The 16,213-nt window shown below is 36.6% G+C and overlaps 1 protein-coding gene across 2 annotated transcripts; it reads left to right on the forward strand.

Annotated features, from left to right (window-relative positions):
• Positions 1-310: 310 nt before the first annotated feature.
• Positions 311-4,368, forward strand: LOC112006252 (protein QUIRKY). 2 transcript variants are annotated; one of them, XM_065766097.1, is made up of 2 exons: positions 919-1,028; positions 1,127-4,368. In XM_065766097.1, the coding sequence occupies exon 2, from the start codon at positions 1,274-1,276 to the stop codon at positions 3,887-3,889; it is 2,616 nt and encodes an 871-aa protein (XP_065622169.1). In that variant the 5' UTR covers positions 919-1,028; positions 1,127-1,273; the 3' UTR covers positions 3,890-4,368. The 2 variants fall into 2 exon arrangements, with proteins under 2 accessions (XP_023894314.2, XP_065622169.1); XM_024038546.2 differs by having other exon boundaries at positions 311-4,368.
• The last annotated feature ends 11,845 nt before the right edge of the window (positions 4,369-16,213 follow it).

The raw sequence follows: 16,213 nt of genomic DNA on the forward strand, positions 1-16,213 counted from the left end.
AAACTATAATATTAATGCAGAAATTGAGGAATGAGGAAAGACTAAAGGATTAAAGGAGCTAGAAATTGAGGAATGACTAAGACCAACCCAACCAATTTGCAAAAAAAAAAAAAAAGCACTCTATAGAATATTATTTTATATATGTTGATTGCTTTTTATTATTACTATTATTTTTCCTATTAAGATCTAGTTCTGTGTGTGAAAAAAAAAAAGCAAGAAAGATTATTCAATTCGTGTTACATGGGCATGATTACAGTAAAAAAGTAATAAACAAAATGAAATAAAAAGACAAAAGAATGACGTGGATAACGAACCCGTAAAGGAGAGAAAAACCGGGAAAAAGCAAGGACAAACCTTGACGAGAGGGCATGGAATCAAAAACAAAAACTCTCTCCTCCCACCACTGTCACTGCAAAAACAAAAACACAAAAATCAAAATCAAAATTAAAAACCCAAATAGTAATAACAAACAGTACACTGTTACAAAAATTTCAAAAACCGCACTCACCTCAAAAAGCAAACAAACCGTATCGCTCCATGATAACAACGCAATTAGCCAGCCACAAAAATCTTTGTCTCTCTTTACACCGCTATCAACGGCAGCAAACTCATTTTTTTGTCCAAACCCACACCAAGCTGTCATAAATCACAAAATGTTGACAACATGAATCCGGCGTCGTCTCATCCCAATCCACCTCCGCCAACGGTGCAAACAGTGAGGAAGCTAATTATAGACGTGGTGGACGCACGTGACCTTCTTCCTAAAGATGGGCAAGGCAGTTCCAGCCCGTACGTGGTGGTGGATTTTGACGGCCAGAAGAAGCGGACCTCCACCAAGTACCGCGACCTCAACCCGACTTGGAACGAGTCGATCGAGTTCGAGGTTTCCGACCCGGAACACATGGACTCGGAGGAGCTTGAGATTGAGGTTTTTAACGACAAGAGGTATGGAGCTAACAGTGGCAGTGGCCGTAAAAACCACTTCTTGGGGAGGGTGAAGTTGTACGGGAGCCAGTTTGCTAAGCGAGGTGAGGAGGGTTTGTTTTACGTACCGTTGGAGAAGAAGAGTGTGTTTAGTTGGATTAGGGGTGAGATTGGGTTGAGAATTTACTATTTTGACCAGCAGGTTGTTGCTGAGGAGGCGCAGGCGCAAGGTGGTGGTGGTCCGCCGCCGCAGAATCAGCCGCCGCCGGAGGAACCGGTGCCGATTCAGGAGAGGCCGAGGCAGGTTGTGGTGGTTGAGGAAGGTAGGGTTTTTGAAGTTCCTCCTCCGATGGAGAATGTTCGCGATGGCCGTCACTCGCCGCCGGTTGTGGTTATTGAAGAGTCTCACCCTCAACATCATCATCATTACCCTCAGCAACCTCCGGTGCAGCCTCAGGCGGGTCATTATCATCATTCGGATCTTCCTCCGCCAGAGCAGCAGCAGCATGAAGATTCTCACTCTCATCAGCACCCGCCGCCGCTGGAGGAGCAATTTCCGCCGTCGATTAGGAAGATGCAGATGGGGAGAGTTGGAAGCAGTGGCGGTGGAGAGAGAGTTAGGGTTTTGAGGAGGCCAAATGGAGATTACTCTCCGAGAGTGATTTCTGGTAAATTTGGTCCGGATCAGAGTGAGAGAGTTCATCCGTACGATCTGGTGGAGCCGATGCAGTATTTGTTTGTGAGGATCGTGAAGGCGCGTGGTTTAGCGCACAACGAAAGCCCTTTCGTGAAGATCAAGACGACGAGTCATTACGTGAAATCGAAGCCGGCGAGCCATAGACCTGGTGAACCGACGGACTCGCCGGATTGGCACCAGGTCTTCGCGATTGCTCATAACAGACCTGACTCGGCGAGCTCGACCTTGGAGATCTCCGTTTGGGACTCGCATTCCGAGCATTTTCTCGGCGGCGTTTGCTTCGACCTCTCCGACGTGCCTGTACGCGATCCTCCCGATAGTCCATTAGCACCACAGTGGTACAGACTCGAAGGTGGAGCCTCCGATCAACATCCCGGCGGAGTCTCCGGTGACATTCAGCTCGCTGTTTGGATTGGCACTCAAGCCGACGATGCATTCCCAGAAGCTTGGCACTCAGACGCGCCGTACTTAGCCCACACGCGCTCGAAGGTCTACCAATCTCCAAAGCTATGGTATCTGAGAGTCACAGTAATCGAAGCTCAGGACCTTCACATTGCTCCTAATCTCCCTCCATTAACGACACCAGAAATCAGAGTAAAAGCTCAGATAGGATTTCAATCATTCAAAACAAGGCGAGGCTCCATGAACAATCACAGCGCGTCGCTGCACTTCAACGAGGACTTGCTCTTCGTCGCCGGAGAACCACTGGAAGACTCGCTGATCATTCTCGTCGAGGACCGTACAAACAGAGATCCCCAACTCCTCGGCCACATAGTGATTCCCGTGAGCGCGATCGAGCAACGGTTAGATGAGCGCCACGTGGCATCAAAATGGTTCCCATTGGAATGCCGTGGTGGTGGTGGTGGTGATGGTTGTGTACCACCCGGGAGAGGAGGTGGGTCCTACTGTGGACGAATCCATCTACGTCTTTGCTTGGAGGGTGGGTATCACGTGCTGGACGAAGCGGCGCACGTGTGCAGTGATTTTAGACCCACGGCTAAGCAGCTGTGGAAGCCAGCTATTGGGATTTTAGAGCTTGGAATCCTCGGGGCTCGTGGCTTGCTCCCAATGAAAGCCAAATGTCCAGGCAAAGGCTCAACCGATGCGTACTGCGTAGCCAAGTACGGCAAAAAGTGGGTACGGACTCGAACCATCACAGACAGCTTTGATCCACGCTGGAACGAACAGTACACGTGGCAAGTCTACGACCCTTGCACAGTCCTCACCATTGGAGTTTTTGACAACTGGCGCATGTTTGCTGACGTGTCAGATGACAAAACAACAGACTGCCGAATCGGGAAAGTGCGCATACGAGTCTCCACTTTAGAAAGCAACAGAGTGTACACAAATTCGTACCCTTTGCTGGTTTTGTTGAGAACCGGGTTCAAAAAAATGGGCGAGATCGAGTTGGCGGTTCGGTTCGCGTGTCCTTCTTTGCTGCCCGACACGTGTGCGGTTTACGGCCAGCCGTTGCTTCCGAGAATGCATTACTTGCGGCCGCTTGGTGTGTCTCAACAGGAAGCGTTACGTGGGGCCGCGACTAAAATGGTCGCGGCGTGGCTCGCGCGGTCAGAGCCTCCGTTGGGTCACGAAGTGGTTCGGTACATGTTGGATGCGGATTCACACACATGGAGCATGAGAAAGAGTAAAGCTAATTGGTTTCGGATCGTGGCGGTTCTTGCTTGGGCGGTCGGGTTAGCAAAATGGTTGGATGATATAAGAAGGTGGAGGAACCCAGTGACGACAGTGCTGGTCCACGTTTTATATTTGGTGCTTGTTTGGTTTCCTGATTTGATTGTCCCAACTGGGTTTCTCTACGTGTTCTTGATTGGTGTTTGGTACTATCGGTTTAAGCCCAAGATACCGGCGGGAATGGATATCCGATTATCACATGCGGATGCAGTTGACCCGGATGAACTTGATGAGGAATTTGATACAATACCAAGCTCGAAACCACCTGATTTGGTTAGAGCAAGGTATGACCGGTTGAGAATGTTGGCTGCAAGGGTCCAAACAGTTTTGGGTGATTTTGCAACCCAAGGTGAAAGGGTCCAAGCCTTGGTGAGCTGGAGGGACCCAAGAGCTACTAAATTATTCATATTTGTGTGCCTGCTTATCACTGTGGTTCTCTATGTGGTGCCACCAAAGATGGTTGCTGTGGCCTTAGGATTCTACTACTTGCGCCACCCCATGTTTAGGGACCCCATGCCACCTTCTAGCTTAAATTTCTTCAGAAGGCTTCCAAGTTTGTCAGATCGATTAATGTAGAGTAGAAGAGAATATTTTTTTGTTTTTTTTTGTTTGGGTTTTTTTAACAATTTTTTAGGGGGATGAAAATATGGAACTGGTGGGGAAAGGTTGAGGCAATCAGAGACAACTGTCCGTGTTGAAAAAGTTGTCCTTAATAACATTTTTCAGGAGTGAAAAAAGGTGAGGCTATTAAGGCAAGTGGCAAATTGGCATGATGTTCACTCTTTTTTTTTTTTTTTTTTTTTTTTTTTTTTTTTTTTTTTGTGGGAGAAGGTGGGGGATTTGAAGTGATTGACTTATAAGTTATACCTATTGAATCTTGAAATAAGAGAAAGGAAATGGGAGGCAAAAAGACAGTTTAGAGGGAAGAAAAATTGAGTGCTATAGTGTAGGCTACAGTTGAATAGCAGTGACAGTTTGCTGTAATGGTGTCTTGGAAAGTAACTACATTGAATTGCTTTCTAATTTATAAAATGGAGCTGACATCTTTTTTTCAACTATATGTGTATGATGGTAGATTTACCTCATTAGCTAGTGAGCTGTGGCTCATGATCATTGTTTTTCACTTTGCACTGTGAAATATTGAAATCTGTCTAGATTGAATTTTACTGCTGTAGCACTACATTAAAGTATAGCTGTACAGGCCCTGATCTTCTCAGATTTGAAAAAAAGAGGAGGTTGGAGCAGATTTTATGCAGCGGTATGGCATTTAATTTATATAAAAAAAAAAAAAAAAAATCTTTCTGGCTAAACTTAGAATGCACACATATTTTATTTGAAAGGTTGTACTTGTGTTATATTCATATTGTAATGATGTCTTATATATTGTATTATGTTATAATTTTCAAGAATTACTTGCCTTACTGTATGGCACCGTACTCGTGTCCAAGACCATGTCGTGCGTGGTCAAAACTTTGTTCACGAGATTGGCACATATTGAAGTAAATGTAAATGTGAATTTTCTAAAGGGCAAAAAGCTAGACAAAAAGCTAACTGCTAAAAAATGGGCTAGCAACTTTAAACGCGTCTTGCTAAAGCCTCTGATGTGGAGGAGATAGCGCTTTAGTGATTCACAGATAAATAGATCTCTAGATAGGAGAACATTTCTTTAGCCCAATATATATTCTTGATAAGCAACTTTTTTTTCCTACTTATTTGAAAAACATGCTGAATGCACGGTTGGCAGCTTTGGACATAATTTTCAGAATATGTCTATTGCACTCAACTTAAAATCTTCCATATTCATTGCTTAAGCACAGATATTTAGGTGCACTTAAGGTTGAAAATGGTGGTCATGCTCCAACTATTTATTCTTTGGGTGATTATTTTTATTAGGGTGCTGTTAACAGGGGCTGTACAGCACTCGTTAATGTGATAAAATTTAAAATAAATTATTCAAGGTTTTTTAGGGATGTGAAAAAAATTGAATATGTATTAAATGTGTGTCAGTTTAGATGGAAAAAGTCAAATTATTTTGTAATAAACCATAGCTAAAAAGTAAAATTTTGCCAATTTCCTATACAGTGAGATTTGTGATAGATCATAAATGAACCACAGCTAGTTCATTAATAGGAGCTGGGCGGCACCTGTTAACAAAGTCCTTTTTATTAAAAAAAGAAATTGGGTAGAAAAGGATAATATTATAAGATCCGAATAAATTAGGAAGTCATTGCATCGGGGAATCAAATTGGAAAATAGATTCACATTCTAGAGGACTTTTATTAATTTTTTTATATAAAAAAATTAATGCGTCCCTTTTCAGGATAGACCAATAAAATTGATGTTGAACTTCCTCAATTGTCTTATTTGGACCAAAATGTCCAACAAGGCATATGACATGAATTGCCCATGCTAGAAAATCTCATTGTAGTCCATGAGACGCATGACTTTTGTTGGCCCTTTGAACAAATAACCATTTTGAAGAATGTATTGATTCATGCTAGGGCATAATGCAGTACACATGTTACCATAGATCTCTCCAAAGTTTGGAAATGAATCATAGTCCTATTTGAGTTTCTCAAATCTTGTAACCTTAATGCTTATGACTAATAGCAATAATACTCCACAACTATAAGTGCATCAAAGTCCTTATCAACTCATGCCCTATGTTTTACAACAAAGGAGTAGCGTTGTAGCCTGTAGGAATTTAATTCAACACCCAAAGCTCAACTTCTTTTAAGAGTTGAGGTAGAGACTTCATTTCATCACCGAAAAAAAAAATAGAAAAAGAAAGAGGTAGATGCTTCATGGTCATAATAGATGACACATTCTTGTGATAATAGATAATGGTGACAGTGTAATAGGTTGAGTATTTTTTTTTTCTCCGTGATTCATCTCTTTTCGCTTAAATAAGCTATTGGGTGATACTCTTGACCAAGTAATCCTTCTATGCCAATACCTTAGGCATCACATTACCGTGAGGGGGGTTTTTGGTTCACTTGATGTTACATTAAAGTATAATGTTACATTCTTGTAATCTTAGATTCATGTTATCACATTACCTTAATATGACATTAAGGTGCTTGGTTCATTAAATTGCATTCCAATCATAATCCAAGAATGCAACATTCATATAATTGATTCAAAAACATTCTCAGAATTAATTAAATTATTATAAAAACAAACTGATTGAAAATAGTGCTAAAATTACCCTTGAACCAAAAAATACCCTTGGAAGCCCAAAATGACCAAATTGCCCCTAAAATGTTAAAAAAAAAACACTCGAAATCTAAAAAATGACCAAATACTCATGTAACCTCTAAAATTACCAAAAATACTCTAAATCCAATGAAAATGACCAAAATACCCCCCAAAACTCCAGAATGACCAAAATTGTCCCGAAATCTCTAAAATGACCAAAATACTACCAAAATCACTAGAATGGCCAAAATACCCTTAAAATTGTTTAAATGAACAAAATACCCCTGAAACCTCAAAACAACCAAAAATACCCCAAAATCTCTAAAATGACCAAAATAGCATCAACATCTATAAAATAACCAAAATAACCCGTAAAACTTGTAAAATTACCAAAATACCTTGAAACCTCTAAAATGACCAAAATACCCCTAAAAACCACTAGAATGAGCAAAACAAAACTCAAGAACCTCGTAAATGACCAAAATACCCCCAAAATCTTAAAAATGACCAAAATATCCTTGTAACCTCGAAATGAACAAAATATATTTGAAACCTCAAAATGACCAAAACGCCCACGAAAACCAATTTTTGGTTGTTTTGATGTTTTGGGGGTGTTTTGGTCATTTTAATGGTTTTAGGGATATTTTGGTCATTTTAGTGATTTCGGAGGTATTTTGGTTATTATAGTAGTTTTGGGATTATTTTCGTCATTTTAGAGGTTTCAAAAGTATTTTGGTAATTTCAGAGGTCTTAAAGGTATTTTGGTCATTCTAGTGGTTTTAGGGTATTTTTCATCATTTTAGGGGTTTAGGGTATTGTGGTCATTCTAGAGGTTTCAAGGGTTTTTTTTTTTTTTTTGGGGGGGGGGGGGGGTGGGTCATTTTTTTTTTTTTTTTTTTTTCATTTTATAGTTCAAGGTTTTTTGCTCATTTTAGAGGTTTTTGGGGTATTCAGAGGTTTCAAGGTATTTAGGTCATTTGAGAGGTTTTAGGGTTATTTTAGAAATTTTTTAGATTTAGAGTATTTTGGTCATTTTAGAGGTTTCGAGGTTATTTTGGTCATCTTAGAGGTTTCAAGGGAATTTGGTCATTGTTTAGGTTTTGAGGTATTTTGGTCATTTTTAAAGGTTTTAAGGGTTTTTTTTTAGAGATTTCAATGGTATTTTGGTCATTTTAAAAGTTTTGGGGGTATTGTGGTCATTTTGGAGGTTTTTGGATATTTTGGACGTTTGTGATGCATTTTAGTCATTTTGGTGGTTCCAAGGGTATTTTGGTCATTTTAGAGGTTTTGGACTAATTTAGAAATATTTTTTTGATATTTTAGTAAATTCTTATCAATAAAATAAAATAAAAAAAATATATATATATATATATATTCTAAAAAAAAAAAATTAGTATAGGAAATTTTGTCAATTCAATAAATTATTACATCCTCACCAATTAGTAATGTAAGATTGCCCATTTAAGAAGGTGATGTGATTAAGGTGATGTGATATGTTTTGTAATCATAGATTATGGTAATATTAGAAAAAAAATCAAATGAACCAAACTCCTTAATGTCACATTAAGATAATGTGCATCGCATCAAGGGCATATCATGGTGAACCAGACGCCCCTTAAGAATGTCATTAATAGCCTTCACAACTTCTATAGTAAAAATGATTTAACGAAGTGAAAAACTAACTGGGAAGGGTATGGGTACCAGAACGATATGGTGACACAACAATTTTGTAAAAAGTTAGCCTTTACTTATGAAGCACATGTACACATAAACACATGTTATGTACAACCCCCTAAATAAAGTGTCTACTCTTCCTAGAGAACTAATAACTTTTTTCCATTATAAGCATTAATTATGAAGTCTTTTTGCTTGAGTAATTGTAATTGTCAATTTCCTCAACCAAAAAAAAAAAAAAAAGAAATTGTAATTGTCAAGACTTTAATACAAGTTCACCGTGTTAAAATTTCCAAACTTGTGTATAATCAACTCTAATAAAATTAAAAATTTAAAATGAAATCACAACGTTATCAAGCGTAGCATGATGTGTGCCCTTTTTTCTTTTCTTTTTTGTTTCCTCCCTTGTTATTTTATTAGTCTTATGATGTGAACTACAAAATGTCCTCTTTCATTCCTTTAATTCATGAATTAAATATAGTTGTCAACAAAGAATCAATACTTAAATGTCTGGTTCTTATCACCATATACCCTTGGTGTGATGGTCACTCTACAATTATAAGTGCCTGTGGGGTGTGAAGAGGTAAAGACTGAGGTTCAAGTCTTCAGGAGGGAACTTCACACACATATATGATGAATACAATGAAATCAGTTGACTGAATGTCTCGGGCGTCAGTGATCAGAGAGCACTTGAAAGTCCTGAAAAAGCAAACACAAAATCAGAGGCGACTGTGGAAGACCGGCCAAGAATCTTTTGATGATAAAGTTAGTATTTTTGGGATTCCAATTTTTTGTGAAAGTGTCTAAATGACTTACCCTCTCATGGATGAATGCTTATATAGCACACACTTTGGGACAATTATTTGTTTAGTAACTTCTCCTATCATTGAGGAATTCAGAAGACTCGGAGGTAATTTCCATAACTGCTATGGAAGTTGCATTATTTGGGCTTATTTTCCATAACTATCATTGGAAACTGGCTATAGTAATGAACCTTGGCCTTTGCGTTCTAGGCTAAGTGAGAAGCTCGTCCTAAGCTTGCATGGGGAGAGACATATAGAATGTAGGAAGGTCCTCCAGGTATTTCTTTGGACGGACGACCTCATCGTGGATGAGCCTACTATAATGCAATCCATCTTCATTTGCTTTGCTTGCCTTGTTTTCCTTGGATGACCTCAATGGACAAGTTTGGAGTTGGTGTGTCATAATACACCATCAATATACATTTAGATTATACTAGAATAAAATTTATATCTTGTATAAAATTAAAAAAAAAAAAAAAAATTCTGATTCTTGTGAATCTTTTTTTCTTTTTTTTTTTTCTTTTTTTGGAAGGAAATCTTAATTCTATTAAAAAAAAAAAAAAAAATTCTGATTCTTGTGAATCTTTTTTTCTTTTTTTTTTTTCTTTTTTTGGAAGGAAATCTTAATTCTATTAAATTAGAGAAAAGAAGAAGAAGAAGAAGAAGAAGAAGAAGAAGACTACAACAAAAGCTTAAATTCCAACATCCAAATTCAATTGCTGTTGATTCTTCTGCTTCATTGTTGTTTTATAGTAATTTTTGGTCCTCTTCTATTTGAAGTATCACGTTACATTTTTGTTTTTGAGAAGAGGACCCGATACATTTTAAACTTCCAGTTTTCCAGTTATGGCTCTAGAAATTTTTTTCAAGATGTTCTTCAAGAAATATAAATTACACAATCTAATAAAAAGAAAATTTTATATATTGACAACAACAACAACAACAACAATAAAAAAACACGCAAATACATAAAGTTTTACAACATAAAGCTTGTAGAGTTCAGTTCTAGTTGTTGTTAGTGTTGCTGAACAGGAATGAACGACGATGGCTAGGGAGAGTAAGTGAGTTTCTTATTTCCTTTTAGCCTTTAGGTTTGATTTAGTCTTAGTTTAAATTGTTTAATGACTTGGTGAATCCGCGAGGCACTGAGGTAGTGAAGATTCTTTAAAAAAAATATTTGTTGAATTAAAAACGTAATCGTGTTGGTGTTGGAGTAGTGATAGTCTTAGTATGAGATGAGATTGATCTTGTACTGGACTTTTCTATTGGCATTTGGTTTGGGCCTTGTAAGTGGTTTTATTTATTTATTTATTTTTTCCAAATTTTCGTTCAAGTTTTTTTTTTTGGTGGAGTTTTTTCCATGATTTTATAAACTAATACGGTGAAAGAACCGGAAAAAGGACTAGTTACTGGCTTTTTGGTCGGACCGAGATCCATGCAAATTTTCAAAATTAAATGAATTTGAATTTTGGGTTTTTATGTGGTCTTTTAATATTTGAAATGATTCCAAGAATATAGGTCCGACCCAAAAGATCAGCCTCAAGCCAAACAGTCGACCTTTCATTTTGTCAAGGTAATAAGAGAACCTGCATTTGGGGTTTTTATTTTATAAATTTTTTATTGTGTAGTTATATTTTTTAAGAAAACGGTTTGGGTTTTTTATTTTATAAATTTTTGATGGTGTAGTTAAATTCTTTAAAAAAGAAATCAGAAAGAAACTTTTTTTTTTTGAAACAAAGAAACACAATTTTTGTTAATCTGTTAATCCATATCTAGATTTCTGTAAATACAAATGAATCCCACAAATCAAGGATTGAAGCCAAACACATAATCTGCTCATGACATAAAATTTGAGGAACAAATACTTCATTGTCAAGAAGAAAGTAAAGGCTCAAGTTATTTTTTTAATTTTTTATTTATTTTTGTGCAGGTACTTGGCAGTGACCTTGGGTCCTTGACATTAGTCATGTAAGATAAGTGTAGGTACATAACTAGAAGTCTAAGGTAGTGTATTTAATACAACATATGCAGAAGCGTATGTGTTCATGACTTTTGTTGGATGTTGAAGTTGAAGAAGCCACAAGATTTTCTGATGGTAGTTATTCAAGGTAAATTTATATCTGGTGGTTCAGCCAAATCCCACAAATCAAATGAATGAGTTATGATACTTTTGAGCTTCTGAAAGTGGCTTTCCCTGATAGAATACCTTTATGGACCTAAAATACATAGTAATCTCCAGACCAAGAAGAACCAATTCCCAGAGTTGCAAGACTCTATAATCACTATGAATGGCAATGGAGTAAGAACTAATACTGCAAAATTATATATAACTACACACCATAATTGCCAAAAAACCCTAAGCTAAGTGTCAAGTTTCTATTATGTATGGCTACTGTAGGTGAGGTTAAGTAGTGTATTAACAGTTGGTCATTATTTTGCAAGAAGTAGAACCTAACATAAATAATGTTATAGTTGGTCTTAAGTAAAAAAATTTCATCTCTTAGCCAAAATTTTGGAGCCCTTCACCGTAAGGAAAAAAAATTCCTTTTGTTTTATGCCTTTTTTTTTTTTGGCTGCCTATTCTCTTCTCTACTCAAAATTTTCATGTGTTTTATGGTTGCCTTAGAAATTTTCATAATTTTTTGTTCTAGGTATGTCAGAGCTTGCCAAATGCATATTATCAATTTTGTTATTAATACTTATGCTCTTTAAGGTCCCGTTTGGTAATGGTGTTTAAACAACGAAAACTGTTTATTTTACCTTGGTTGGATCATGGTCCCCAAAGACTCAAACAAATTCCTGAAGATTGCATTGCTTGCACCTATCTCACTTCAATCAGTTGTGCATCTAGTGTTGCTCAAGATGGAGGGTTGGCATGCCTATCCACAGAAGGTTATAAAATTAATTTTTTTTCCTCTTGGCATGCCTATCTCACTTCAATTAGTTTTTTATCCTCTTAAGTTTTGTCAAGCAACCTAAAAAATTAGTGTAACTACTGATTCTTTAATTTTTATATTATTATTATAGTTCAAGACTATGAACCAATTCCAATAGTTGCAACTTAGCATATGACATTCTTTGAGTTTTTTTTTTTTAAAAAAATTACTATCAAATTTTGTCACTACCGCTGCTTTTCTTGACCATGTGAAATTCTTTATGAATTTATTAGTTCTCCAACTTGGATCATGATTGCAATAAAGTTGATCTATGAATGGAAATTCACAATCTCCTTTTTTAAATTTTCTTTTAGGCCTTAACTACGGTGTTTGACTACTACATAGGCAATGCTTTTATATCTGATGACATATTTGCAACACTTGGATTGAAAATTCATGGTGGCAAAAATGTCCCTTATGTGTGGGACATTTTTAGGGTATTAGTTCTTGGTATGTATTCTATAAATTCTGGAGAAATACACAATGAGAGTTCCAAGTAGAAGACTTGGTCTTGGTGGCAAAGGACAATTTCTTATTAGGGCATTTGGCCATAGATTATGACATTATGTTATGCTTAGTAATTTGTGTTTCTTTTTTATTTTCCTCTTTTTTAATAAATAAGATAATTGAAGCTAATTATGTAAATATTATACCACAAGATTAGATATTTTATATGGGTCATAAAAATTAATTATAAATTATTTGAAAATGAAATTATAAAGTATCCGCACATCGCGCGTGATATCATCTAGAGATACTACTTGTTAATCTCCACTCCTCATCATATATTCCCTTGAGCTTATCATATTAAAGCACATGATGAGCTGTTTCCTTTAGGCAACCATTGTCTACATGCATGCTTAGATTTTAAACAATTCCTATTTTCTAACGGTACCCAAATCAAAAAAGTTTCTCCACCAAGTTGGCAATGATTTATAATTTTGGTTCAAATTCATTTGCTACACATTTTCTGGCTTCTAACTCACAACAAATTAAATTAAATAACTGATGTTTCATTTTATTATTAGCTTAATTAGTTGCCATTAAAAGAACTTTAATGGCATCCTTTTTCTTTTCCCCTCATAAAATTAAGAAGTTAAGATAATTGTGAAACAAAAAATGTGATAAAAAGTGTGTTCTTAGAATTAGTCATTTCCAAATACCACAATTATTTGAGGTTGTGTCATACGGACATCCAAAGTATAGTGACATTCCCTTTACTAACAGTGCCAACTACCAAGTCCATGCCTATTTGAGTTTTGAGCTATCAAAAAAAATGAAACAAACAGCCTGAACTCCTTAAGAGACCAAAATGTGCAAAGGTCAAGTGAGAATTTGGGTCCATTTGGATAAGCTGTTTGTAAAAGTGCATTTTTGAAAAAATAGCAGTTTTAAAACGTGCGTTTTGAAAATGCAATTTTAGAATGTTTGGCAAAATTTGCAAAAGTGTGATTTTCAATTGTTGTTTTAACTGCAAATTACCAAAAAGACCTATATACACCAACATTTTTAAATTCAATCTTATATATAAAACTATTCAGCAAAAAAAAAAAAAAAAAAAAATTCTTATATATGAAAGTATGAAACTAAAGTATTCAGTTCCCAAAAATAAAAATAAAAATTAAAGTATTCCATTTATTAAATAAATAAAAAACTACACGTGGAGGGTGAAGACACCACTCTACATGAAGTTCTTCATCTAACAAAGATTCCCTATCACCTGCACACCTTTCACTTTACCAATTTCATTTTACTCTTACAGTCCTACTTCTGCACTTATCCTCCAGTAACACTAGTAGCTATCCTCACTGGTCAAATACCCATCCTTTTGTTGTCCATGATACTTTCCATTTGAGTCTTGAAGAAAAGAAAGAAGATGAATATGAGTGCTCCAACTTACTAAGGATTTAGCAGAGGCAATGGAGAGAGTAAGAGAAGGGCGAAAACAAAATGGAAGGTGAAGTAGAGGTGAAGGTATGATGGAGGAGAAAATGAGAAATATTTATCTGGGTTCTTTGTTCAAGTTTGATGGGGGTATTTGTGGTAAATTGTATTTTAAAAATGCGTTTTATAGCCCCTCAAAATGATGTTTTCAAATTTGCTGGAAATAGTTTTGTTTTGAAATCGCGCGTTTTAAAATCACAAATGTTAGAACATGCATAGCCAAACAGGCTACAACTGGCATTTTAAGTCCAAAACACCCATTTTTATTTTTAAAACGCGAGGCCAAACGGACCTTTTTGAGCTATTCACCCAAAAAGATAGTAGCAAATAGTGACAATTTGAGCAATGGGGACAATTTTGACTGAAAGAAATAGACAATGGCTGGATTAGGATCCGGTGCAATACCTTAGGTACTGCATTAGGTGCAATTCACATTCCCCTCTCTCACAAGTTATTTTTACATTTTACTTTTCAAACTTTTACTTTTTACTTTTGTTAACTTTTTTTAATCAATAGTTGAGATTGAAAGTTGCTTTTTGCAACTATCAATCTCAACCATTGATAATAATTGCACCTAGTGCAATACCCTAGGTATTGCACCGGATCCTAATCCACAATGGCCTACCAGAGGGTGTCAGTTGAATGACATGAAGACTCAACCATAAATGTGGCTATGAACTTTCAGTTGTCTAGGTTCACTGCTTGCACAGGTGTGATAATGATCGGATCTGGTCTCAATCAAATATTGGTGTGTTTGGTAAGCATTCTCATCAGCTCTCCTATAAAAAATGTCATTTTGACACACCAAATACCTATTTTATCATTTTAGCACATCATTTTACAATTGACTATTTATCGGATGTTCTATTCTTCCCTTCTAAACATTAAAATAATATATTCAACACATTAAAATAATATATTTCCTCAAAACCCAACAATATATAGACACATTCCCATGACAGTCACCACCAACCAAGAACCAAGAACCATCGCTACAACCACCACCACAACAACCACCGCTGCTACAACCACCACCACAAACTACAACCACAATCACTGGTCCTCCTAACAAATTCCAAATACAAAAACCTCAACAAAAGAGGAAAAAAAAAAACTCAAAACCTTCAACAAAACCCCACCGTACACAGCACAGACTGCCACCACCATAACCAAGCACAGCCTGCCACCACCACCCACAGGTACAACCCGCCACCACCAATAAAAATCCACCAGCCGCCACCACCACCCAATAATACTTTAAAAAAAATCCCCAAAATCAACACAAAACTATCCCAAAAAAAAGAGCTTGAAAAAGAACCAACTCACCCATAATCACAATCACATGGAATCCACAATTGAAGGAAAAAAAAAAAAGAAAAAGTGAGAACAAAATTAGAGATCTCCACAGTGACAGCCTCATCAGTGAGGCTGAACTTCACGGCGACGGCCGATCTTGACGGCAACGGCAAGGCTGAACTCCACGGCGAGGCCGAACTCCACAGCGATGGCCGATCTCAATAGCGATGGCCGATCTCAATGGAAATGGCCTAGGCAGAGAAAAAAAAAAAAAAAAAAAAAAAAAAAAAAGATAGAGAAGGTGCAGAGAAAGTGACAGAAAAGAAAAAAGGGGGAAAAAAAGAAAGAAAAATGGAGAGGTGGAGGTTCTGGAGAAAGAAAGAAGAAGGAAAAAAAGAAAAAAAAAAAGAAAAGGAAGAGAGAGGTGAGAACTGAGAAGAAGAACTGAGGCGGAGAAAGAAAGAAGGAAAAGAAAGAGAGAGAAGAAAGAGTTATAAATGAAGAGAGAGAAACGGAATAAAAAACATTTTTTATTATAGCACATCTGTCCGTACCATTCCAAAAATGGAACGGTACTGTTCACGTGTGCCAAATTTTATAGGATATAGAACACCTTATGAGAAGGGTTTTTTGGTGTTTGGTGTGCCAAATGCCAAATATTTGGCATTTGGCACACCTGATGAGAATGCTCTTATACATGTCCCTTTAGGTGGCTGAGCTAGGCTACATGGAGATGAAAAAAGATATAAGATCACTGCTATTTGCTCTAACTTTGTCACAATTCTATGTAATTGGCTTCGAGTGATGAAAAAAAGAGTAACAAGGACAAACAGCTAATCACGATCTTTCGTATAAAGTAGTTACCATTAGATCTTTGAATTACTCTTATACAGATTAAGCATCCTGAAATCAAAGAGCTATAAATGCCAAATTTATGCTTATTCCCTACAAGATTTAAAAAATAAAAAAAAATAAAAAAAATAAAAAAAAAATAAAAAAAGGAAGAAGAAGAAGAAGAAGAAGATTAAACACAGAGAGTCAATCTCTTA

The sequence above is a fragment of the Quercus suber genome, unplaced genomic scaffold, assembly GCF_002906115.3.
Source record: "Quercus suber isolate HL8 unplaced genomic scaffold, Cork oak 2.0 scaffold_681, whole genome shotgun sequence".
NCBI classification, from domain to species: Eukaryota; Viridiplantae; Streptophyta; class Magnoliopsida; order Fagales; family Fagaceae; genus Quercus; species Quercus suber.

Coding starts and splice junctions, on each gene's coding strand:
- LOC112006252 (XM_024038546.2), top strand. CDS start 665: ATGAATCCGGCGTCGTCTCATCCCAATCCACCTCCGCCAACGGTGCAA.